Raw genomic sequence first — 24,409 nt, 5'->3', positions numbered from 1 at the left:
TACTCGCTATTCCTGTTTCCTATAGGCTAAACCAATCAAACAAACATCAATTTCATTTTTACTGCATCAGCCTCCAGGCAGCCAATGAATGAAACAAATGTATGCAACAAGAATTGAATCGAAATGAATTAAAAAAACCGTTTGCCACCCTGTCATCCCGACGTTTGCCATCCTGTCATCCCGACGTTTGCCACCCCTAACATCGTGACTTGTTGCTTCCCTTAACGTTCCTATGTCTGGTAGAATCAATGATACATTGAACTTTTATAGCTACGAATATGATAGTATTTAGATACGAGAAAAGTTTGCTGAAATTAACTCAATAATGATTTTGGGAGATTGGTTAAAATGTTTGTCCATCTTATTTATTTTCTGGAGAGTTGTGTGGCTATTTCAATTTATGCGATTTCGATTTTTCTTAATTGGTCTTAAATTGTGTCAAACCTTGGCAAAGAAGGCTGGTGTTAATAAACGCCTATTTTATTGCTTTAATTGTTTTACTTCTGACAAATTCACTTCTATTCATCTAAGCTCATCTCTATCTATCTATAACCGAAAGATTTAAATCTTAGCTTTAAAATTCCAAAATTTAAAGGACTCACACCAAAAGGTTCGCAAAATATTTTTGCCATCCCTGCTACAAAGTCGTAGCTTCCGCCAGCCAGTCCGTCTGGCCATTAGAATCAATGAATCATTGAACTTTTTATGATTATGTGAAAAGGGGAGAACTTTCAACTTGCGTGTGAATTATTGTCTGTCTGTCTGTTTGTGGTCTTGCAATGCATTTTATTATGAGTAATGGAGTGATTGCCCAAAATTGTTTGTCTGTATGTTTTGAAGAAGTGTTTAGTATAAAGAGTTTCAAGTATGATTTTGAAAAGTAGATGCATTTGATTTTATTTTAAAGGGCTCTTTTATACAAAAAGGTATTTTAAAATCAAACCAACTTGAAAAGCACTCAGAAAATGTCAACATAATATATTTTGTTCCTTTTGTAAAATTGCTTTAGAAGTCTTTTTCTGATTGTATGATTGCCATCGAATTCTTTGGCAATTTTTGCACAGGACACGGAAGCTATAAATAATTATAGACCAGACCACACCACATATACACTTCTGGACACATCTATTGGCCCACCTTAGAGTTTAGGTTTCGATGGCTCCTTCCGAAATATAATTGCTAGATTGAACAAAAACTGTTGATGCAGTTTTAAACCTGATACATTTTACCTTCTTTTTCGATCGTATTGTTTTAAATTTGAATTCAGAATACCATACGACATGGAGCTACGCCTAACAAGTCGGATATGTGCCTCGTTAAAGGCAATTGATTTTTGAATAAAAACATGTTTTATCAAATAAAGGTTTAATTTAATAACGTGTGTTGCCTCCATGGGCATCTACCACAGCTCTCATACGATTAGACATAGAGTTTATCAACTGCTCTATGAAGTTTTGAGGGATCATCTCCTATTCCTCTTCTATGGCAGTTTTCAACTCCTGCATCGTCTGGGCAACTGGCTTACGAGCCCTAACACGTCTTTTTAGCTCGTCCCACATGTGCTCATTGGTGTTCATGTCTGGGCTTCTGGCTGGCCAGTCCATAACTGTGATATTCACATCCCGAAGATATTCCCTGACGATGCCGGCCGCATGGGCTCTTGCATTATCATGCATAAAAAGGAAATTTGGGCCCACATAGTCCGCGTATGGTATCACGTGAGGTCCTAAGTACTCACGAATGTACCTTTCAGCATTTAATGTTGGCAGCCGTGGTCCTGTAACAACCTCAAGTTGAGTTTTGCCGCTCGCGGATATACCGCCCCAGACAGTCCTTGAGCCACCGCCATAAGCAACACTCTCTTCAAAGCAGCATTGTGCGAAACGCTCTCCCTTACGTCGGTAGACCTTCTTCCTTCCATCATTGCCATGTAACACAATTTTAGACTCATCAGAAAAGATTACACGGCTCCAATCTTGCTGTGTCCAATTTTAATGATTGCGTGCGAAATGAAGGCGCGCTGTTCGGTGGGCTCGCGTTAGTTTGGGCCCATTAGTGGGCTTGTGTGGTACCACAACGTGTTCTTTTAAACTTCTCCGAACAGTTCGAGCACTCACAGATACCCCGTGGAAGTCGCGAAGTTGTTTTTGTATCTCAATGGAGGTAAGGTGACGATTTCTCAAACTGGTCGTCACGATGAATCGATCCTGCCTTTCAGTTGTGACCCGACATCGTGGCCTTCCTTGGTGACGAACAAAGCCGCCAGTCTCTAGGTACCTCCGATAAACATTTCGGACCGCAGATCGACTTAAATTAAGTTGAGCACTCACGTTTCTTTGGCTGTGTCCAGCCTGAATAAGTGCCACAGCTTGGGCAGCGACTTCAGGTGAAGTATCCATAGATTATTGAGAGAACCTCACCTTAATGTTAAGAATAAGTAATGTTTGTTGCAAAACCAAAGATATCAATCACTTTTTCAAGAATAAGTAACCAAGTAAACCAATAAAACCAAGTTTTCTTAGTAATCGATTGTTTGATATCAACAAGCAGGCTCCAAATTGTCTCTTGTTTCTTTAAATTCTGTATTCGAAATTCAAAAAAAGACTATAGAATGAAATTGTGAATGTGCAAGGATCAAAACTGCATAAAAACCTTTTGCTCGACCTAATATAAAAATTTTGCTAGGACCAAACGAAACTGAAAATACAAGGTGGGCCAATAGATGTGTCCAGAAGTGTAGTATTACAATTTTACATTATAGAACTATCAATACATAAGCCAGCAACATGCCATTTCACGTCACGGCAAACAAGTTTGTCTCACTCTTAGGACCCCCATAGGACCCATTGATATTTCATCAACATCATCATCTCAGCCATAGAACGTCCACTGCTGAACATAGGCCTCCCCCTTAGATCTCCACAGATACCTGTTGGAGGCGACCTGCAACCAGCGTCTTCCGGCGACCTTTATAAGATCGTCTGTCCATTGATATTTAATTCATATGTAATTTAAACCAATGTCCTCGTTTAATTCCAGGCGAAAAGGCTCAACGGCAACAATGAGCTCGCTGCCATCAAGGTGATCAAGCTAGAACCGGGTGATGACTTCGCCATCATCCAGCAGGAGATCCTGATGATGAAAGACTGTCGACACCCGAACATTGTTGCGTACTATGGCTCTTATCTTAGAAGGGATAAGCTTTGGATCTCTATGGAGTATTGTGGCGGTGGGAGTTTGCAGGTAATTTTATTATGAGGTTCTTATCTTGTAAGACTTACTTTACATAACTGTTAGGTCTACTTAAAAGTAATTTGGTCACAAAAAACGTAAGGATGACAGAGATTTGATTTGAGCAGTCCTTAAAATTGATTGGCCTTGTTAGTCTCTAGAATGGTATAGGTATCTTAAATACAATATTTAATATTAACGCTGTAAGTACTTGTCCAAAAAGTTCTTATAGAAAGAAACGCTGTTCCCGCTGTTTCACCTTAGTCCTGGATGACAGTAGATGACAAGTAGCCTATTTTCCTTTCTCAGGCTCTAGACTATATGTGTGCTACATTTCATTGCGATCGTTTCAGGAAATTTTCGCAAGTAAGCCGATTAAGAGACAGACAAAGTATAGTTATCAGCACGAATCTTGAGCTCTGACCTACATCTGCGCAGAAGTGATTTATTAGCAAAAAAACAATCCCGAATGACGGCTATGACGCGATGCACTGCGGGCCAATTACCGCTTTAGCCCGCCCCCGCGCCTCACTTCATACCACAAAAGGGATCCAATAAATTACTTCTGCGCAGGTGAAGGTCAGAGCTCAAGATTCGTGCCGATAACTATACTTTCGCAAGGCATAGCTAGGATTTTGCGTTAGTGTTTTGTTGAAACATATTCATTAATTAAAAGACTCCATAACTGATTCCAGGACATATACCACGTGACGGGACCTCTCACAGAGTTACAGATAGCCTACATGTGTCGAGAGACTCTGACCGGCCTGTCTTACCTCCACAGTATGGGCAAGATGCATCGGTGAGTATTGCGCAAGAGTTTGAACTTTAGAGCTGGAGTGTAAGGTTGAAAGTTGAGTGAGATGTTGTTTTAGTGTGACTTGGTGATGAATTTACTCTGTTTCTATATGGGTATGTAATAGTCAGTAAGTTGATCAGGGTACCATTGGGGTTTATAAGGCTAAATATAACCAAACTGGAGAAGTTTTTAAGATACCAACAGACTTTTCCCCGCTCAGGGAAACTTCAGCTATAAGTGAGCGGAGATAGTAAGTTTGAATAACGATATTCTATTTATTAACCGATTTCCCAAAAAAGAGGAAGTTCTCAATTTGGATATTTGTGTTTTTTTTATGTTCAAAATTTTCTCCGCTCCGCTATTGTGGAGTCTCATCCTCTCTCTTGAAAGATCTTCATCTTAACTATATTTTTGAATCTGATAAGACCAACATGGGCAACCATCTCGTACAACTTATGTATATAAAACACCAGCTATATAAAACAGTCAGGCATAATAACAAAACATAAGGTAGAAACATTTTATCAACAACTGGAGCTGTATAACAATAGCGGAGTGACATGGTATGTTCCTACTATGGGTGCTGTTTCTATAGTAATATAATAGTAATATGTATGTTGCTGGGTGGAAGATTTGACGTCATAAGTTCATGGCTTTTTGTAGCCAGTATGAAGTAAGTTGATGTACAATAATGGTTATTTGTACATAAAACAACAACACAAGTACATAGCATAAAATAGTAGCAGGGAATTTAGGAGCTCCTTAATTAAGAGCTCGAAGATGGAGATATCTCTAAGACCTGAGAAGGCTAGCAAGTCGTCTTTTAGCTTAATCAGATGTAGCACAGTATCATTGATTTTGTGCCTATCCGATCTCTTCCACCGAGTTATCCGTAAAGCCCGATACCATTTAGTAAAGACAGCTAAAGATGTTCAAATGACAGCTGGGACCAATACTTCCCGAAAAACGGAGGAACCCGTCATTACGAGATAGGCACCTTGGTACCACTTTATTCGTATTCATAAGTACACTTGACAAGTACTACATTATGCCCAACTCTGGCGACTTCAACTTTCTACAGGCTTCAGACTACTAAGGAGGGAGACTAGTAGCTTTTTTTTTTTCCTACGTCAAATATCATCAAATGAGGGGTCATTTGATGATATTTGACGTGTGCTGCCCGCTGTGGGTTAGCAGCGGTGAGGGAGTGTCAGACTCTTACTGACTAAAAACCGTCGTGTTCCGTCATAGGCCTTTTATGTACCAGGGCCGCGGTATCTCTGACTTGGACTTAGATGTTCACCCATCCCCGTACCAACCACGACAAGCATACCCTTTGACCAAGATTTTCACAAACACTTATCACGTTTCCAGCGACATAAAAGGCGCGAACATCCTACTGACGGAGTGCGGCGACGTGAAGCTGGCGGACTTCGGCGTGTCGGCGCAGATCACCGCCACCATCAACAAGAGGAAGTCCTTCATTGGGACGCCTTACTGGATGGCGCCGGAGGTATGGATATGACGACATTAGTACTAATATTCTAAACTAGCTTCTGCTAAGGGTTCACTCGCTTCCTGTGGGAAACTCTGCACGAACCCGGATTAAAAGCCTTCTTCGATAAATGGGCTATCTAACATTGAAATATTTTTTTAAATCGGACCAGTATTTCCCGAGATTAGCGCGATAATTATAGATGGGAAAGTTTGTAAGAATACTTTTTTGCTTCATGTTAAAGCTATCGAGGGGTTTTGATGAAGCTTGCCAGTCATGGTAACATAAAGTTTACTTTTTATCCGGCTGCGGAAAGTTCCCACAGGAAGCATAGAAACTAATCCTTAATATTATAAATGAGAAATTTTGTAAGGATTTATGTATGTGAGTAGGTACGTTCGTTACTCTTTCACGCGAAAATTAATAAATGGTTTTTAAATATTTTTGTACCATATTTCAGGTGGCTGCGGTAGAACGAAAAGGAGGTTACAACCAGCTCTGTGATATTTGGGCCTGCGGGATCACTGCTATTGGTAAGTTAACTAATTATAAGGTAAGTTACTCATTCATTTAAATTATAAAAAACATCAACACTAAGCCAATTTGTTTTGCGGACAATTGGGAGACGATACTGTAAGATGAGAATGTAAATGTCTCTTTATCATTACAAAGTATAAAACAAAGTCCTTTTCTCTGCTCCTGTATATGCTTAAATCTTTAAAACTACGCAACCGATTTTCATGCGTTTTTTCTTATATAGAGTGATTAAAGAGGAAGGTTTATATGTATAATAACATACATTAAATAGTGGGAAAATACTGTCATCCCGTGCGATGCCGGACCGGGTCGCTAGTGATATACAATGTGTCCCGGGGAAAAGTGACCGCCCGAAATTTTTTGAATATTTGTACAAAATTAAGGATAATTTCTTTTATATTTTTGAAAAAAATCATTAAAAATTTTTTATTGTCAGGCCTGTTAATAACAGGCTTTGCTCTTTTTTTTCAAATTTCAACTGACTGTATTTTTGCATTTGTTTGAAATAGCAGCAAACATTGTTGTGAGCTATTGTAGGAAATATCATGTAGTTTATTAATAAATTAAAAGAAAGTGATATTAAGGGGGCATTTATTGGACTTATTTTGAAAAAAAGGCGTTATTTTCTTTTTTTTTCTAATAAATGTTTTATTACATTTTTGTTATGTTTGATAATTTTAATTGATAAACTATGATGTCGGCTAGTCAATAAAGAAAAAAGAATTTAAAAAGATGTAAAAACTTAGGAAATATCTTAAAAAAACTGCAGCACGTCACAGTATTTACTAAAAATCATTAAAAAAAAACCAAAGGCGGTAAGTCCCAAATATAAAGGAAATTATCCTTAATTTTGTACAAATATTCAAAAAATTTCGGGCGGTCACTTATCCCCGGGACACATTGTATAAATGAAGCATTACAAGACGAAAATTTTAAATTTCCTTAATCTTCCACTTCCAGAGCTAGCAGAGCTGCAGCCCCCGATGTTCGAGCTGCACCCCATGCGGGTGCTGTTCCTCATGTCCAAGTCCGGCTTCAAGCCGCCCTCGCTGAAGGAGCGCGAGCGCTGGTCCGCCGTGTTCCACGCCTTCCTCAAGCTGGCGCTCACCAAGAACCCCAAGAAGAGGCCCACGGCTGATAAGTTGTTACAGGTTGGTAGTTGGTGAGGGATTCTACCATTTTGGTAGTTTTTGGGAGGGGATTGAAGTATATCTGGGGCTCCCCTCTACAGGGCACCAAGAGCCTTTTTCTTGTAGCAGCTTTAATAACTACTAGCTTTTTCCTATGGTTTTATCCGCGTCCCGTAAAAACTACTACTGTTACCGAATAAAATATGGCCTAGTAAGAGTCGAAGAATTTTTGAAATCAATTTTGTAGTTTCTAGGGTACAATACAAAAAACTCTTCTTTGAAATACGTAAAAGTAACAGATAACTGACAGTGAAAATTTGGAGAATACAATAAAATGAAATAATGTCGCCATAAATAACAACTTTTATTTGCTTAGCAATACTGATATATGATTATCCTTGATCTAGAGGTATTTGACGTGAGGAATACCTCCTATCTTTAAAATTACAATTTATATAAAACGTTACTTTCATGATATTTTCTGTATTTCAGCACGCGTTCTTTCAACAAGACATGAGCAAGCGGCTGGCAATAGAACTACTACACAAGTACTCCAACCCTCCCAGCCACTGCAATACCGAGCCTGATGAGGATACCGTGAGTTTTATCAGCATCTGTCTAGTAATTAGCATCTGTCTAGCCATTTTCCCAACTATGTTGGGGTTGCTTTCCAGTCTAACCGGATGCAGCTGAGTACTAGTGTGTCACATGGAGCGACTGCCTATCTGACCTCATCAACCCAGTTACTTCGACGATTGGATATTTACCTATCTCTTCGTAAGGCTGGTTGTCAGACGTTTGGGCTTTTGTCTATCCGTATGACTTTTATGGATATCTTCAAAATTACAGTTGGGGAATAATTCCTTCGTTTTCCATAGACTATTGCTTATTATGATAAAATGGGACACATGTGGTATGGTTTTTCACTTCAGGGTTTGATACAAAGTCAGTTATCCTGACTGAGTTAGATGTAACTTTAGTTGCAACAAAAGTTCTAATACAAAATCATCCTTCCACAGGCCATGTCAAACGTACCACAACGCATAGCGTCAAAGCACACCGGCCGCGGCGGACGCCGAGTCCTCGCCGAACAAACGCAACAGCGCCACTCCAACAACCACGTGCGTCCGCGCAGTCTGCTCACCGACCACGGACTGCCCGCCACCACCCGTCCCACCTCTCTTATACACGACGACGCCATCGCCACGGCCAATCGCGTGCGGCTAATGACGGGGGAGGGGCGCGAACCGGCCAATAGGAGGTCCGGAGTCTATGATGATTCACCAATCGTTGATCTGGATGCCGATGATGACTTGAGTGTACGGTCTATGCCGAAAGTGATTAATTTTAGTGCGGAGGTTAATAGGAGTTGTGATGGGGATACTATTAAGAGGAGTGGTGAGTAGTTTTCTACATAATGTATTTATTTAAGGTATATAAGGGTATGTAAGGTTAAGTTATATATTTCGGCCATAGAGCCTGATCAAAGCTTAAATACAAAAAAAATATGGACTTGTATGTCAAAGTTAATCTAACAATTTAAAATTTTATTTATGTCCGTGAGATTATTGATCACTCACAATATGACTCTTATTCATATCATAATTTTAATCTATTTATAATTTATGATTTAATTTTTAATATGAGGAAATTTATTTTTTGAATCATGCAATCCTACTAATATTATAAACGCGAAAGTTTGTATGTATGGATGTATGGATGTTTGTTTGTTACTTTTTCACGCAAAAACTACTGAATGGATTTTAATGAAACTTTACAATAATCAGAATAACACATAGGCTACAATTTGTAAACATATTGTTCGAAATACTAAACCTGCGCAGACGAAGTCGCGGGCACCAGCTAGTGTTTACATATATGTAAATTTTTCATTAGAACAGCATAAAAATCCAGAGATATCTTTTATATTAATGATTAATAAAGAAAACCATAAGTATAAATAACTATTTTTAATATAATTCCAGCGTACCACAGACAATCTAGTGAAGATTGGAGCGTAGCTTCACTCATGAGTTGTCCCAAACACAATCCTTTGACACAAGACTTGTCTACGGATACAATGCCATCTAGCGAGAAGTAAGTTAAACTACAATTTTTATTATCCCCTTAGTTTTTCCCTTACTTTTCTTGCTTTTTTTTGGTTACTTATATATTTATTTTTTAGTTTTTTTTTTATATATTATTTTTTTTATTATATTTTATAGCAAGTGGTGTCGGGTGATCACGGGTGATGATATTTTGAACATGAGTTTAAGGTATTATAAAATAATGTAAATTTTGGCCTCGCAAAAAAACGCAAAATTTTTCGAATTTTTTTCTTATTTTTTTTCTAACAGTTAGGGTTTTCTTTGTGCTAATTAATTTTTGGTGACGGTTTTTTTTGAGTTTGAATTATTTTTTTTTATTTTAGTTTTTTTTTGAAGTATTTTTTTTATAAATGATTTTTCCTGAGTGTCGTGTGATTGCACAAAATGATAGAATAGTTACACATTTTGATAATGCGCATGATTTTTCGATGCGATGGTTTTCTGTTTGGCTTCTATGGTTTCTCTATGGGATATTATCTATGGGCTATCGTTGTCTATGGTTGCGCGAGGTAAGGAGTTTTTATTCGCTGTCTATGGCGCTGTGTTGTTGCCTTGAGTGTGTTTTAAAAAAGAAATATATGTCTAAAGTTAATATAACAAAATAAATAAGTATTTTTTCAACAGCATATTTTGTTATATAACTTTGGACCTTATTACAAAGTTATCAAAGTCGAAATATCAGCCAACAGTGAATCTTAGATTTTTTTAAAGTTACGCCCATTTACACAGAAGGACCAGTTCCAGAAGAACTTGTGTTATTTGGCATTTGTAGATGGTGAAAAAAAAGTTATGGGTGCCACTGAAAATGTATATTTCCTCTCCAAAAATTTAAAATAAAATAATTCTCAATCTAAGTTGAAAATAAGTCATTTAGGAAATCTGCAACCTAAGATAGTTTATATGTGTTGATCATTTTAATTTCATCTTAGGATACAAAACTCTTTGCATTTGTTATAAATGTAAAGGAAGTTTCTTGAAAATATCCACAAATAATTTGAACGCACTTCAAAATCCACGCCATTACTTGCGAAAATCCTCGCAAATCTTTAGAGAAGCAACAGAATACCTTCAAATACATACAAATTACGATAAAAACATCGCAGTTTAGCAACGTGAAGTGAGTATCATACTGTTTATCTCTTGTTTTAGGAGCCTCTTGCAATATATCGATGAAGAGTTAATGCTCAGGTAAACAGAGAGGTTTCTTTGCATGTAACAGCGTAATATGTGTGTTTTATGTCCTTAGAGCTTTTAACGCTGATCGGAATAAAAAAAAAGAAAAAAAAGTTAGTGAAAATTGAAAAAAAATGTGGTGGTAAAAAAACAACAACCTGTATGTGCTGACAATATTCCGAACAGCCTGTATTTAGATTTAGTTTAGTTTGGATTAATGTGTATAATAGTTTTATCATAAATGAACCAAAGTTAATGGGTTTTACAGACTTTTTGTGATAATTAAACGTAATCTTAATTTTGAATGTTTCTCCTGCACCAATTTTCTATACTAATATATGTTTGTAACATAAAGGCTCCGAAACTATGGAACTGATTTTAAAAATTCTTTCACTGGGTAACACTATTCCCGAGTAGCTTAGGTATATTGAATCCCGTTATGGGCAGTAGTTCCCACGGGACGAGGGTGCAACCATGGAAAAATAGCTGTTAAGTATAAATTGAGAAAGACAAATTCTCAACAAAGAAACTAGACAAGTGTAGAATCTTCTGGAAATAACAGAGTGAATACATAACAATTCTAATTGTATTCAGATTCTATTGTAATATTGTTGTTATAAGAAAAACAAAGGAATTGTTGCCTAAAATATTTTCGACGAACCATCTATCTAAATACATTGTGGGGAAAATCAGAAGCTAGAAATTCTGACAACCAGTGTTACCAAGGGGTATCAGATTTCCCGGATAACTGGATTCCACTAATCTCTATGCCAAGCTTTATTGATGCCGATATCAATCTGCCACTGACGAATAGAAAAATACATAAAAAGTCTGTAAATATAAACAATAAATACACAAATAAAGTTATCAGAATATAGCAAAGCATTTAGCAAAATAGTGTGTAGTCCTAGCATGAAGCATGTTCAATTATACAGCTTCGCAGCTTATTCAAATAATATAAAATAAACATAAACAAGAGTATATTACAAACCCCGTAAAACCATATTCCGATTCTCACAGTATTAAAATAATTAAAGGTTTTTTATCCCACCAGCACCACTTGTTATTTTAACACGAATAATCGTATAGCTTGACAACGTGACACGTAACATATGACCCCTCCCACATTTGTGTCTAACCGCACTCGAAATAGCTTCAAAACAAACCTAACAGCACTGCGACATCCCCCAAAAAAGCTACTAAAACTACCACAAAGAAACTACCAAAATGGTGATATTTTATTTCATTACAGGGCAACTCTACCTTTAACGGCAGAAACCGCGAACATGGCGCAGGGTGGCAACACTGCGCTATCGATGCACGACCAACACCTATCGCAATGTATTCAGTTAAAACAGAATTTCCTCAACAATTCGACGGCGAATATTTATCAAAATCTCACGTCGACCTTCCAGAGTCCTATAGGTGCTTCTAGACTATCCATCGACGACCCTCTGTGCAGGAAAATAGGCGAAGATATCATGTACGTGGACCAACAAGAAAACGACCACTTGGACCTCCAGAGAAATGCTAACTGCGAATGTGGACTGTGCCCTAAACCGGAACCCAGAGACAATAACACTTTGAGCGATCTACAGAGGTCCGTAGCAAAATGTTCCTGTGACGTATGCAATTCTAACGGAGATATACTAAGTTACTACAGACACTGTTCAAACCAAAACACAGACTCAGGCATCGTTTACTGCGAAAGCTGTAAAAAGCAAAAAATATCAGTATCCAACTTCAGGGCGTTACAAATCGCAAATAGGTTACGAATTTCAGAAGACGATAAACTACAAAATGGAGCTACAGACGATGACTTGTGTAGAAAAATCGATATGAGCTTAAATATGGAAGAAAAGGCTTTTGAACATAGGAAAAAACATAATAGACACCATTCGGATTCGGTGACCGCTGGTATAGACTTGAATCAATTTTGTCAGTGTGAGCTTGACGTGAAAAGGAAAACTTCGTCCGTGGATGAGATTTTCAAAATGGTGGACGAAAATGGGCGGGACGTGAAAACGGAGGCAATTGACGAAGAAGTTAAGACTACGCAGAGACAACGGAGCTTGTCTGACAGCCAGAGAGATAAGGCCAAAGTTGATAATAAGGGTAAGTTGTATATTGTGTGGGAGGTTAAAATTGTATTTTATTTTTATTTGAATTGTGACTTTGTATTTTGTTTTTTGTATTAGTGCTTAATTTTAAGTAAGGCTCTCCGTAATCAGACAGTGAATACTCAAAAAGTTCACTGTCTGAATCTGTAGTTTTTGAAATCAGCAACAGAAGGTATTAATTAGTAAATAAGGGATTATTTTCAATTCTTGCTTTCTATAAAATCAGGAAAGTACAATATGTAATAACTAAGAATTGTATTTGAGTGAAAAATACAAATACATATCTTTCTCTCATATCATTATTGATACAGACACACATGTAATAATATTCTTCTCGTCCCCCAGTAGTGGTGGTAGAAGGAGGAACTCCCCCAGTGCCCCCGCGGCGGGGGAGATCACGCCGCGCCCACACACCCCCGCGCGCCGCCCCCAATGGCCTGCCCCCCACGCCTAAAGTGCATATGGGGGCATGCTTCTCTAAGGTAAGGGTATACACTTATATAACCCCTTAATAATTGGCCATTTGTATCTAACCTTCTAGAAGTCTGATTTGTATGCGCTGATTGTCAAGAAATAAAAGAGTATGTATACTAAAATACATTATTTTATCTCTTAACTATTACATGTACAGAAAGAACTACATAAATGACAGTAAATAACTAAATTTGTTCCATTCTACATTCCTGAAGATAACATATAAATATGTACTGAAATAAATATGACAAGCAACACCTTAAGGCTTAAGACGTCCATTATAATAAACCCAGTAATAATTTGAGCTATTTTATACGCTGTTTCTTGCAATATGAAAGCTATATTCAATGCGCTTGTTACCTGCAGGTGTTCAACGGATGTCCACTGAGGATCAACTGTACAGCTTCATGGATACATCCCGACACAAGAGATCAACACATACTAATAGGTAAGTTTACATACATAACACAAAAGAGAAGAAATACGAATAATAATATGAATAATAACTTATTGTGGCCTTTATCGCTTTGACCATGCTTTGAATCTTTTTCAAGCATTTTAGGTTTAAGTCCAAATCAGCATTTCTAACAAAAAATCATCAGATTGTTCTTGTCAAAGTGGTCATAATTATGAGTAATATGATTTATCTATATATATAGGTATTTTTATTGGTAAGATAAAAAGCAAACAAAATTCAGTGTTCTTTCAATGATTTTTTGTATCCCAGATCTTGTAAGGGGATTTTGTAATTTTAATACACTGATATGTCTTAGGTTTCGCCACATAACATTGCGTGAGTCGATGAATTTATTTGCGCACTGCCATCGAGTATTGCCAGATTTGTGCATAGGCTATATACCAATACTCTTTAACTTAAAAGAGATATTAAATTTCACCTATTTCCCCACAGGAGCGGAAGAAGGCATCTACACGTTGAACCTGAACGAGCTGCACGAGACGGCGATGGACCAGCTGTGTCCGCGCCGCACGATATGGATGCACGTCATCAAGGATGTGCTCATGTCGCTCTCCGGTAATGGTAGTCCATCACTTATGTTTATTGGGTATTCATGTAGATTGGTTTTTGCGTGGTGGTGGTGGAAAGAAGACATTGTATAATTTTACTAGCTTTCGCCCGCGGTTTCACCCGCGTCCCGTAGCCGGATGGTGACAAAAACTATCCTAAAACCTTCTACCGGGTCTAAGAAATGAAGTTGATAGAATTGAAGTTATCTTATCGTCCGTTCAGGATAAAAGTGAAATGATTCGATATGAAATTATTTGAAAGAAATAAACTTTCAGTCCATAAAGTGTCAAACAATTTTTGTAACGACGATATTAACAACTTGTTTTGTATCGATCGATTACGTATGTTTCTTCGAGTTGGTATGAGCCCCTAGCTTGTCTTAGTAATATATCGTATGGTATAATTGATCTTTATGAATTTGCAGAATCTCAGCTTTGTACGACCTGAAGTTAATAAGACATTGGTTAAAAAAAAAAACGAATTTTCTTTATATCGTACCAAATGTTTAACTAATTTTAACTTTTTTGTTCTGACACCATTTCTTACACATAACTCTTACCGTTTTCTCCAGGTAAAACGGCATCACTATATCGTCACGAGTTGCTGGCTCTCTCAGGGTCAGCGCGAGGAGCTCGCTCCCTCAGAGGGTTAGCCCCGCGACTGCTGCCGCGACGCTTCGCCAATACTACACGCGTTCCTGATACTAGAGGTATGTACTCATATAGTAATATAGTGTATTTTTAAGAACCATAAGCAGGTTTATTTAACAAGGAAATAACAAGACATAGTTTTAACATGAAAATAAACTAAGATTAATCAAAAATCGTATTTCCGTCAAACTATAACATGTCATGTCACAATGACGTTCGGAAAAAGAATCATCCAAGCAGAGACACACGGCTGAATGGTGGGGTGTCTATGGTCGCTCGTTTCTGCTGCCCTCTATGTAACCACTGGCAGCTAACAGTATAATTATTGTATATTGACTAAAAGTAACTTTACATTATGCTTGCATTGACGTTGAGCCAATAAGCACAGCTTGTATGCTTTTGAATCAGAGTGCGTTAATTAGTTTTTCAAAGTTATAAAATATTTGGAGTAAAATTATATTAGGTAAACATTTTGTTAGACCTTATTATTTAAGTACATAACGAAATAAGATATACTAAAAATATAAAAAGTCGTGGTGGCCTAGTGGGTAAAAGAACCAACATCTCTAGTATGATGTACATCTCAAGTGTGGGTTCGATTCCAGGTCAGGCAAGTACCATTGCAACTTTTCTAAGTTTGTATGTACTTTCTAAGTATATCTTAGACACCAATAACTGTGTTTCGGATGGCACGTTAAACTGTAGGTCCCGGCTGTCATTGAACATCATTGGCAGTCGTTACGGGTAGTCAGAAGCCAGTAAGTCTGACACCAGTCTAACCAAGAGGTATTGGATTGCCCGGGTAACTGGGTTGAAGAGGTCAGATAGGGCAGTCGCTCCTTGTAAAACACTGGTACTCAGCCGCATCTGGTTAGACTGGAAGCCGAACCCATACATAGTTGGGGAAAGGCTCGAGGGAGATGATGATGATTTTATTTATTTATATTCTCGTTGCCTGCAGGTTGCATGCGTTGTGCGGTGGCCCGCAACCCGTACAACGGGTACAAGTACCTGTGCGGCGCCACGCCCGCGGGGCTGTTCCTCATGCAGTGGTACGACCCGCTCAGGAAGTTCATGCTGCTTAAGGTAAATACTAATTAAGATATTATTAATTATTACTTAATAGGTATTATAAATGAGAAAAGCAACTCTGGCTTTATCAACAAGCTAAAAACTTTGCGAAATGGGACTCGTCATGTATTAGTTTTTTGTTTTACTTTAATTCAACAGAGTTCTACTTTCAGACCTATTGTCATCGACAATATATTATATGTCAGTATTCTACTGTTTACCGTGAATTTTGACGTATTTTTTTTAAAGGACATTTAAAGAACCCAACCCTGGATTAAGCTCGCCGTTGTGCATTATTTCTCTGTTTTCAGTGTGTTAAATTGTTTTTGCGTGAATTAAAGAATAATAATAATTTAAATATTGTCAAATCTATTGCTTGAGAGTTTGTTGCACCATTTCTTCCCAGCAAAAACACATAGTATATGATGAAGGGTGGTCATTTTGGGGGTTGTTTTTCACTCTACTTTGAACCAACCATTTTAGAATTTGGTGTTCATATTATTTAATTGTCTCCAGAACATAGAATGCGTGCTGCCGTCCCCGCTGCTGGTGTTCGAGCTGATGATCACGCCGGAGCTGGAGTACCCGCTGCTGTGCGTCGGCGCCACGCGCAAGCCGCTGCGCCTCAACCTGCTCAATATTAACTCTGGTAAATACATAGATACATACGTACAATATATTGTGTATAGAATATAGTGAGAATTATTGAAAAATTTCCAATACTGAATTTCAATAATTTCAGTTTTGTTAAAATGCTCGATCATTTCATGAAAAAGTCGTATTTCATGGGCCAACATGGCACTACAACTCGGATATGGTTGGAAGCGAGGAAAAGCGTCCAAGACTTTTCAAGAAAGTATTGAAATGAGCAAATCTGCATTATGACTACGTTATATATTTTATACGTCGGTTTAGGACGAGTTTTACGGGCCAGGCGTTTACCGTCAGGGTCTTCAAGACGGTGGGACTCGAAGTTTTGTATACTCGTTTAATTACACCTTTAATGCAAACGGAGAGCTCTACTGTGCATCATGTGACCGAGTTTTTAAAAATAAATTCGGGTTCGCAAGTCACTACCGGGCCCATGAGCGAAGACAGATTGCCGGGAATTGACAGGGTGTCGCCGTCGACGGACACGTCTGGGAGGACATAATCATATATTTTATACAATGTGGACTGAGAAATAATTTCATCAGAATTGTAGATTACATTATTCTTTGCGTTTTCTGCATCATGCAATTAGTGTTCACAATCGAATATATATTTTGCCAAAGAAGATCAAACGTTTTAAACATTCTGTCAGACAATTCAACCCCTCCTTTTATCTTAACAACGGGCAAAAAGACTTAATTACACCATAGAAATCAGTATCTACCACCAAAATACTGACTTACCAATTTCTTCTCATTCTCAGGAGCGACGTGGTTCCACTCGGAGGAGCTGGAGTCGTGCGTGGGGGGCTCCAACACCGTCATCCCGCGCCCCGAGCGACTGCACACGCTCAGGGCTGTGCATCAGCTCAATAAGGATTCCGTAAGTAGCACTAAACTACTGAACCGATTTGTGTGAAATTTGGTACAGACATAGTTTCATCATCATCATCTCAGCCATAGGACGTCCACTGCTGAACATAGGCCTCCCCCTTAGATCTCCACAGACATAGTTTAGAACTTTAGAAAGGACATAGGAAATTTTTATTACAAAAAATAAAAATTCTGGACATACAGCGCCATTTATTGGTCAAAATTCGGCATCTATAGAGAGAGGAACTATGTGGGTAAAACCAAAAATCTGCCGGAAGTCACTATTCCACGCGAACAAAGACGCGGGCTAACCTTAGATTCCAAATAACTTGGAATAGGAACAGGGCAAGAAGAAGACATTATTTAAATTATTCTTTGTAGTTTTTTGTGTTAAATATTTGAAATATTATTCGTAAATTTTTTGAATAATCTTCACATCAGTTTTTGAAATTTTCTCAGTAATTTATTTCCAGATGAATCTAGCGCGAACAACCATCTTTTTGCGTTTAGTTTTTACAATTATGCGTAAATATAGGGCGCTTACACAAAACTGCAATGCGATGCTATTTTGTTCGGCAACCCGTTTGGTAGGGTTACCATACTTTCGCAGTTTTGTGTGGGCCCTTAATTAGATATTTTCCCATATCTTTGTTGAAACAAAATGACTTAGTTTTTTCAACTTTTATTTACTTTTTTCCAGGTGTTAGTATGCCACGAGAACGTAGTGGACATAATCCCGGTACTGCCGCCGTCATGGCGACACGACGACGACAAGCGCCGCAACAAGCTGCTGTCGCGGATACAGTTCGACTTCAACATCGACAGCATACGTGAGTGTACAGGGGTCACTAGGGGGTCATGTGGGCAGTGGGGTCTTGTACAATGTGGGTGTTAGTGTGCCACGAGAACGTAGTGGACATAATCCCGGTACTACCGCCGTCATGGCGACACGACGACGACAAGCGCCGCAACAAGCTGCTGTCGCGGATACAGTTCGACTTCAACATCGACAGCATACGTGAGTGTACAGGGGTCACTAGGGGGTCATGTGGGCAGTGGGGGTCTTGTACAATGTGGGTGTTAGTGTGCCACGAGAACGTAGTGGACATAATCCCGGTACTACCGCCGTCATGGCGACACGACGACGACAAGCGCCGCAACAAGCTGCTGTCGCGGATACAGTTCGACTTCAACATCGACAGCATACGTGAGTGTACAGGGGTCACTAGGGGGTCATGTGGTCAGTGGGGGTCTTGTACAATGTGGGTTTTAGTGTGCCACGGGAACGTAGTGGACATTATCCCGGCACAGCTGTCGTCCATGGAAATATGTCCATGGATTGGGGTCAGTTTGAGGTCACTAGGGGTTAGTTAGGGTTTTGTATAATGTGATGTCATTATAACGTAAGGGATATCAGCAAAGGGGTCGTTAGGGGTCTAGTGGTTAATTGGGGTCTTGGGTCGTTAGGGGGTCATGTTTATCGCGTTTCCATTACGTTCACTAGTGGCTATAAGTGATCACTGTTAGGTTATTAGAGGCCTCAGGGTCACTTACTATCACCATGGACTTTTGTAGCGTCGGTTTTATTATTCCACTAGAATTTGGTACATAAAATGTCTACTACAATACTTAACTAATGCTTGTCATTGTGTTTATCCAGTATGCCTAGCGGACTCGGTGCTGGCGTTCCACCGTCACGGCGTGCAGGGCCGGTCCCTCCGCAATGCCGAGGTGACGCAGGAGATCACCGACGCCTCCCGCGCGTACCGCCTGCTGCCGCATGACAAGTCAGTACCTTCCATCATCATCATCTTCCGAGCCTTTTCCCAACTATGTGGGGGTCGGCTTCCAGTCTAACTGTATGCAGCTGAATACCATGTGCCACAAGGAGCGACTGTCTATCTGACCTCGACTAAGTTACCCGGGCTTTCTGCCTTCTTTCTGACTACTCATAATGACTGCAAAGTCAAATCATTTGTTTCATTTAGGCCTTTACAAGTTACTCATGAACGTCAAAAATATAAATAAGTTTAGTTCTAGTTGCCCATTCCAAAAGTAGCTTCCTATGGAGAAAAACAGGCAAGAAACTACATACATACAAAATACATGATATTACAGTTTGTATGTATTGATACATGCTGCCAAAGATGTTTAAATGACAACCGGGACCAGTTTATCGTACTTTCTGAAACACGAAAGAACACATCATGAAAAATGGTCACCCATCTAAGGATCGACTACGCCAAGAGTTGCCTAACTTTATGATCGATCAATCCGCACTTTGACTTAACTGTGAGCAGGAGACCTACTAACATTTTTCCTTTAAAAATTAATAGATAAATCGCAGATAATTGTGTTCAAACACCGGACATAAAAATGAAAATTTCAAATATTTTAATTTCATAATTCCAGGGTCGTAGTATTAGAATCGCATGTACTCCAAAACAACACGTTATCCGGCGAGGACGGCAATGATCTCTACATCCTGGCGGGACATGAAGCTTCCTATTGAAGTACCACGGTACTACCAGCGGACCACAACCCGGTACTTCATAGTACCACGAGGAAAAAGTGACTAAACGACACTTTTTAACACGAAGGTTTGTTATTTACGACAGAGGTTTTAGTAATGCATTTTTGTTTGGATTTTTTCCACAAAAAAAGACATTAAAAATGATTATTTGTTTATCGATAAAGAACTGCAGGAATATCGATAAATGTTTTTCAGTTTTATCGATTTGAATAATCGATGAAGTGGCTAGGAGGTTGGAAATCAGTATAACCATTAAACGCTTGCTAAGCCAGTTATGATAAGCGTTAGTTCCCGATAGAGATGTTTTTGTATTTTAACAAGTATTATCGTCATACTGTAATACCCATTTATTATTATCAATAATTAAAGTCGATATACGGCTATCAAATAAATGGCATTTTAGCTCCCATACAAAGGTAAAATCTCATCCCAAAGATCGTTATAAAAATATTCGTACAAAGAATATTTAATCAAGAAATGAATATGCATGCGTAATCAAGATTATTCGAGATAAAACAACCGGCTATCGATACAAATCGATGTAGAAAATGCTACAGAACACCACTAGCTATATCGTCTTCGTTTGAAAATCCAATATGGCGGTCTATCAACGATTTTACATTAAAGTGATCCTAGAAAAAGTAAAGTTTAGTTAATTGTAAATTTATTGTCGTTAAAATTCCCACATCACTGCCATTTTTTTACTTCTACACAGTGGCAAAATCCAAAAATTCCACCATTATTTTGTATGTTGTTTTACTTATTCTCAAATACGTGCGAAAAACTAACAACTACATACAATTTTTAAAAATAATTGTAAACTGAGACAATACATATTTTCTATACCAAAAAGCAGCTGGTTTAATACCCGTATTAAATATTTAAATAATCGAAAGAAATATAATAAAATAACAAGCAAGCCACTGTGTACGAAGTATTTAGATAAAATCATTCCTAAAAACTGAAGCAATAAGTTTGAATAGCAAACGCAATTAGTTGGAAATATCTTATTTAATCTCCCTTCTATACAAACGTCGTATGAATTAACTATTATTTAAAACTATCGATAATTATTCACGTTACTAGAGGTGAAAAATTTTTTTTTTGTCAAGTAGAACATTTGTGGTTGTTTTTTGGTCATATCAGTTGCAATAAAAACCAATATTTTTAAGTCCTACCTCTAGTAATATAAATTGGCTTAGTCAGAGATACTCAACATAAAATAATTATTCAGGTAAAGTTTGAGTATCTCTGGCCTAACAATTTTACGGGCATTAGACATAATTGTGACATCATAATGTCACAGATGTCAAATGTCACTTTATGACATTACGTCTTGTCTGTCACAGCCAGAGGTCATTAAAAAACAAATGAAGTTTTTATTTTGTTTGACAACCCATTTATATAAAGGGTTATAATTATTGCAATTTACTTTGCATAAAAAGTACTGCAAATAACAAAATTACTAAAGGAATATGCGAAATAACATTTATTTCTAATATCTAACAGTTAGTTGCTGTGATAGCATTGCTAAGGTATTTTAAATAAACATGTATAAAATGTTAAAAGTTAAGATTAGTTAACTGAGGTTTTGGTCGGTTTGTTTACTATAAAACCAGTGTTTGTTTCGACCAAACGGAAATATAAATGTTCAAGCTAACTCAACACTTTCATGACTGCCAAAAAATAGTTGAGGGAAGGAATATACGACATTACATAGTCGATAATTTCTACTATCGATCAAAACCTCAGTTAGCCCATCACTAATTACGATAACTATATTTAATTTTAAAATCTTGTGATGATACGATCGGGGTGTATTCAGCCCCTAAACATAACGAAATAAAAAATATTAACAGATCTTTTACTCACTATATTTTAAATAAAAATAGTATTTTATTTATTCATTGTTTTAATTTAATATTAAAATATCACAACATGTGATCGTACGTGTAACGAAGAAAAAAATTATAAAAGACAATTTTCATTAAATAGAAATTTTGAGAAAGAACACGCTTCTGTAACGGTTTTTTTTTGTAAATATAAAATAATTATTCCAGTTAGTTTTAGTGGAATTGTATAATATCGTTAGTCATAGTTATTGTAATTAAACAAAAAAATCTTTTTTTTTTGTAATGATTTTGACAGTTAAAGTTTGGTTCCACCGGTAGCTAAAGAGATTCCAGAAAAATATTTATTTGCGGTATAAATGTGTTAGCAAACGGAATTCTTAGCTTAGCGTGGAATTTTGGTCTCGTTTTTACGATCATGAAATCAGTCGTACTGACTAAGAAAATCTCTTCAAGTCAATCCAACTTATTTTTTTGTCGTATTTTAAGTTACAGCTTCGAAATTATTTATTTTCACTCTCAGTGGACTAAAAGACTTATACCACTTCAATTTTAAAGTCCACATGTTAAACTTTGTTTTTTATCCCTTCTAAAATTTTGTTTTATCTGAGTATTAATGTGATTTTTGTGAATAATAAGTAATTTTAAATCCAGTGCGTATTCGACAGTGAATTGTAAGGTTACTTGACGCTTTGATTTTTAACATTTTTCTTTAAATGCAATATAATCAAGTCTGAATTTTGTTTTTAACATGGTTGTGCTATAATTTTACTTTCAATAATCCATTTGATAGTTATGGGCTGGTCTCGAACAAGAGGCTTGTAGGTATAAAAATTATTCCCTAGAAGGCAGAAAACTCTGGAAATAAAGTGAGTATTTTATTTACTTAAATAATCAGATGCACAATGAAATTATTCACTTAACTTTAGTTAAACTGGTCAAATGTAAAGTCAGTTTGTTGGTGAAAAAATAATTGTTGATATCAGAACTTGATTGATCTGCAATGCCTCTATACCTACAATCTTCTTAGTCTCAAATTGGTATTATTTTTAAATCTGATTTTAGAAATTTTGTTTCGTATATAAAACGGACCAGCTTAACCACGAAATTACCGTCATTTGTTATTGTAAAACTATGAAATTCAGTCGGAAACTTATCATAACTTTTATTTACTTTTGTTGTATTACAGATGTATATATTTTAATCTATGTATTATAAATGTTTTTAAATGTCACTGTCTAGCATACTTGATGTGGAACAACACAAAATATTACTCTTTTTTATGAAATAACTATTAGTTAAAGTGCTAGATCAAAGTTTACATTATTATTTCAAGAATATCGCTGTCCGAATGTAAAATGTGTAGCTTTTTTAAATAATCCTTTTTATTTATATACCTTCCAATAAATTTTATTTCGTACAATTTTTTTGTTTTTATTTTTTGTTATTTTCCCTTTATTGTTTTTGGATTTAAAATAGCTAGTTATACGGATGGACATGGTTTATATTTTATCAGCATTGATTATAATGGGGTTGATGCAATAGTTATAGAATTTACTATTTATGTAACTTAGTGAGATAATGAATCGCTTCTATGCCCCACTGGACTACAAGATGTGCGTAGCAGGGAAGGAAGAAAAGTAATTTTAAATGTAATACTTATTCCTACCCTGAGCTACACAGAAAATGGGTACTGCTAGCGGCTTTACGGTAATGATATTGAATGGAAAAAAACTTATCTATAATTAAGCGAAGTACATTGTGAGATATATTTCAAAAAGGAAGCTAAAATCTTTATTCTAAATAAAAGTTTGCAAAAGGACTTACTTCGCTTAATTCTAGCATGAACTGTGTTTAATTTGCCAAAATAATATAATTTACACATCGCTTCGAATTTCTCTGTCATTCTATTCTCATGCTCTCATATTAACTAGGTTATTATTTGCTAGATGGAATGTAGGAGTAAGTTTATTGCTTAAAACTATTCCTATAAATAAAGTATATTTTAATCTATAAAGTTTCTAGTTATTCTTCTACTGTTGTATATCGGGTGTGTTGTACTTAATCACATTAAATCCTATCATCAAAGGTAAGGTAAAGATATAGGGAATTCCAAAAATGTTAACCAAATCCATCGAGTGGTTTAGCCACAGGACTCATTTTTCGTTTTTATAATTTATAACAATAATTATGAAAACGAAAGAATTACGCAATGTACTTATTAAAATGGTGTTCTAACTCTCGCACATTTTTTTCTATTTACTTTTGTTCGAAAAAATCAAATTAAAAGTATACCTATTTACGTATTTAATTTAACGTGATTAGGTACGGCACACATTGTATAAAACTTCTTGAATTCAAAACTAAGGCCCAAGTTCAACGAAAATTTAAGCGTCCGCTTTTCTTAAAACAACTGTCTACTTTGAAAGTTAGCGTGATAATTCATTGTACACAGCTGAATTAAGAAAGCTGACTTTTTTATGAATTTGGACCTCTACATACATAGGTACATATAATAATCAAAATAATAAGCTAGTTAATATGTTTGTTTAAAAAATATGGAGAATGCCAAAACGATTGGCGGTTGGACTGAGAATGGCTGTAATAAAAACAATTGAATAGCATTATTCGTATAGTCCCGTTTAGTATTTAGATGTAACAGTAGGTATATTTATATTTATTTTATAT

At 36.9% G+C, this 24,409-nt stretch overlaps 1 protein-coding gene across 6 annotated transcripts in view; it reads left to right on the top strand.

The window, feature by feature from the left end:
* The window catches only part of Hppy (happyhour), a 42,489-nt gene extending 18,080 nt beyond the window's left edge, over nucleotides 1-24,409 (top strand). Inside the window, exons 2-22 of one of the 6 annotated variants that reach the window (XM_064042388.1) lie at nucleotides 3,040-3,243; nucleotides 3,927-4,033; nucleotides 5,405-5,543; nucleotides 5,986-6,058; nucleotides 7,023-7,213; nucleotides 7,685-7,789; nucleotides 8,212-8,590; nucleotides 9,178-9,289; nucleotides 9,418-9,468; nucleotides 10,450-10,488; nucleotides 11,726-12,588; nucleotides 12,939-13,075; nucleotides 13,434-13,515; nucleotides 13,978-14,100; nucleotides 14,666-14,803; nucleotides 15,706-15,830; nucleotides 16,332-16,464; nucleotides 17,230-17,348; nucleotides 18,039-18,168; nucleotides 18,999-19,125; nucleotides 19,751-24,409. In XM_064042388.1, coding sequence (XP_063898458.1) covers nucleotides 3,040-3,243; nucleotides 3,927-4,033; nucleotides 5,405-5,543; nucleotides 5,986-6,058; nucleotides 7,023-7,213; nucleotides 7,685-7,789; nucleotides 8,212-8,590; nucleotides 9,178-9,289; nucleotides 9,418-9,468; nucleotides 10,450-10,488; nucleotides 11,726-12,588; nucleotides 12,939-13,075; nucleotides 13,434-13,515; nucleotides 13,978-14,100; nucleotides 14,666-14,803; nucleotides 15,706-15,830; nucleotides 16,332-16,464; nucleotides 17,230-17,348; nucleotides 18,039-18,168; nucleotides 18,999-19,125; nucleotides 19,751-19,850 — 3,477 coding nt within the window. In that variant the 3' untranslated portion in view covers nucleotides 19,851-24,409. Of the gene's footprint in view, nucleotides 1-3,039; nucleotides 3,244-3,926; nucleotides 4,034-5,404; nucleotides 5,544-5,985; nucleotides 6,059-7,022; nucleotides 7,214-7,684; nucleotides 7,790-8,211; nucleotides 8,591-9,177; nucleotides 9,290-9,417; nucleotides 9,469-10,449; nucleotides 10,489-11,725; nucleotides 12,589-12,938; nucleotides 13,076-13,433; nucleotides 13,516-13,977; nucleotides 14,107-14,665; nucleotides 14,804-15,705; nucleotides 15,831-16,331; nucleotides 16,465-17,229; nucleotides 17,349-18,038; nucleotides 18,249-18,998; nucleotides 19,126-19,750 lie in introns of those variants that run through there. The other 5 variants (XM_064042384.1, XM_064042383.1, XM_064042386.1 and 2 more) reach the window with 5 other exon arrangements.

The sequence above is a fragment of the Helicoverpa armigera genome, chromosome 28 (assembly GCF_030705265.1).
Source record: "Helicoverpa armigera isolate CAAS_96S chromosome 28, ASM3070526v1, whole genome shotgun sequence".
In the NCBI taxonomy this organism is placed as follows: Eukaryota; Metazoa; Arthropoda; class Insecta; order Lepidoptera; family Noctuidae; genus Helicoverpa; species Helicoverpa armigera.
The sequence above is the reverse complement of the archived record's forward strand: the minus strand, read 5'-3'. Positions and strand labels throughout refer to the sequence as shown.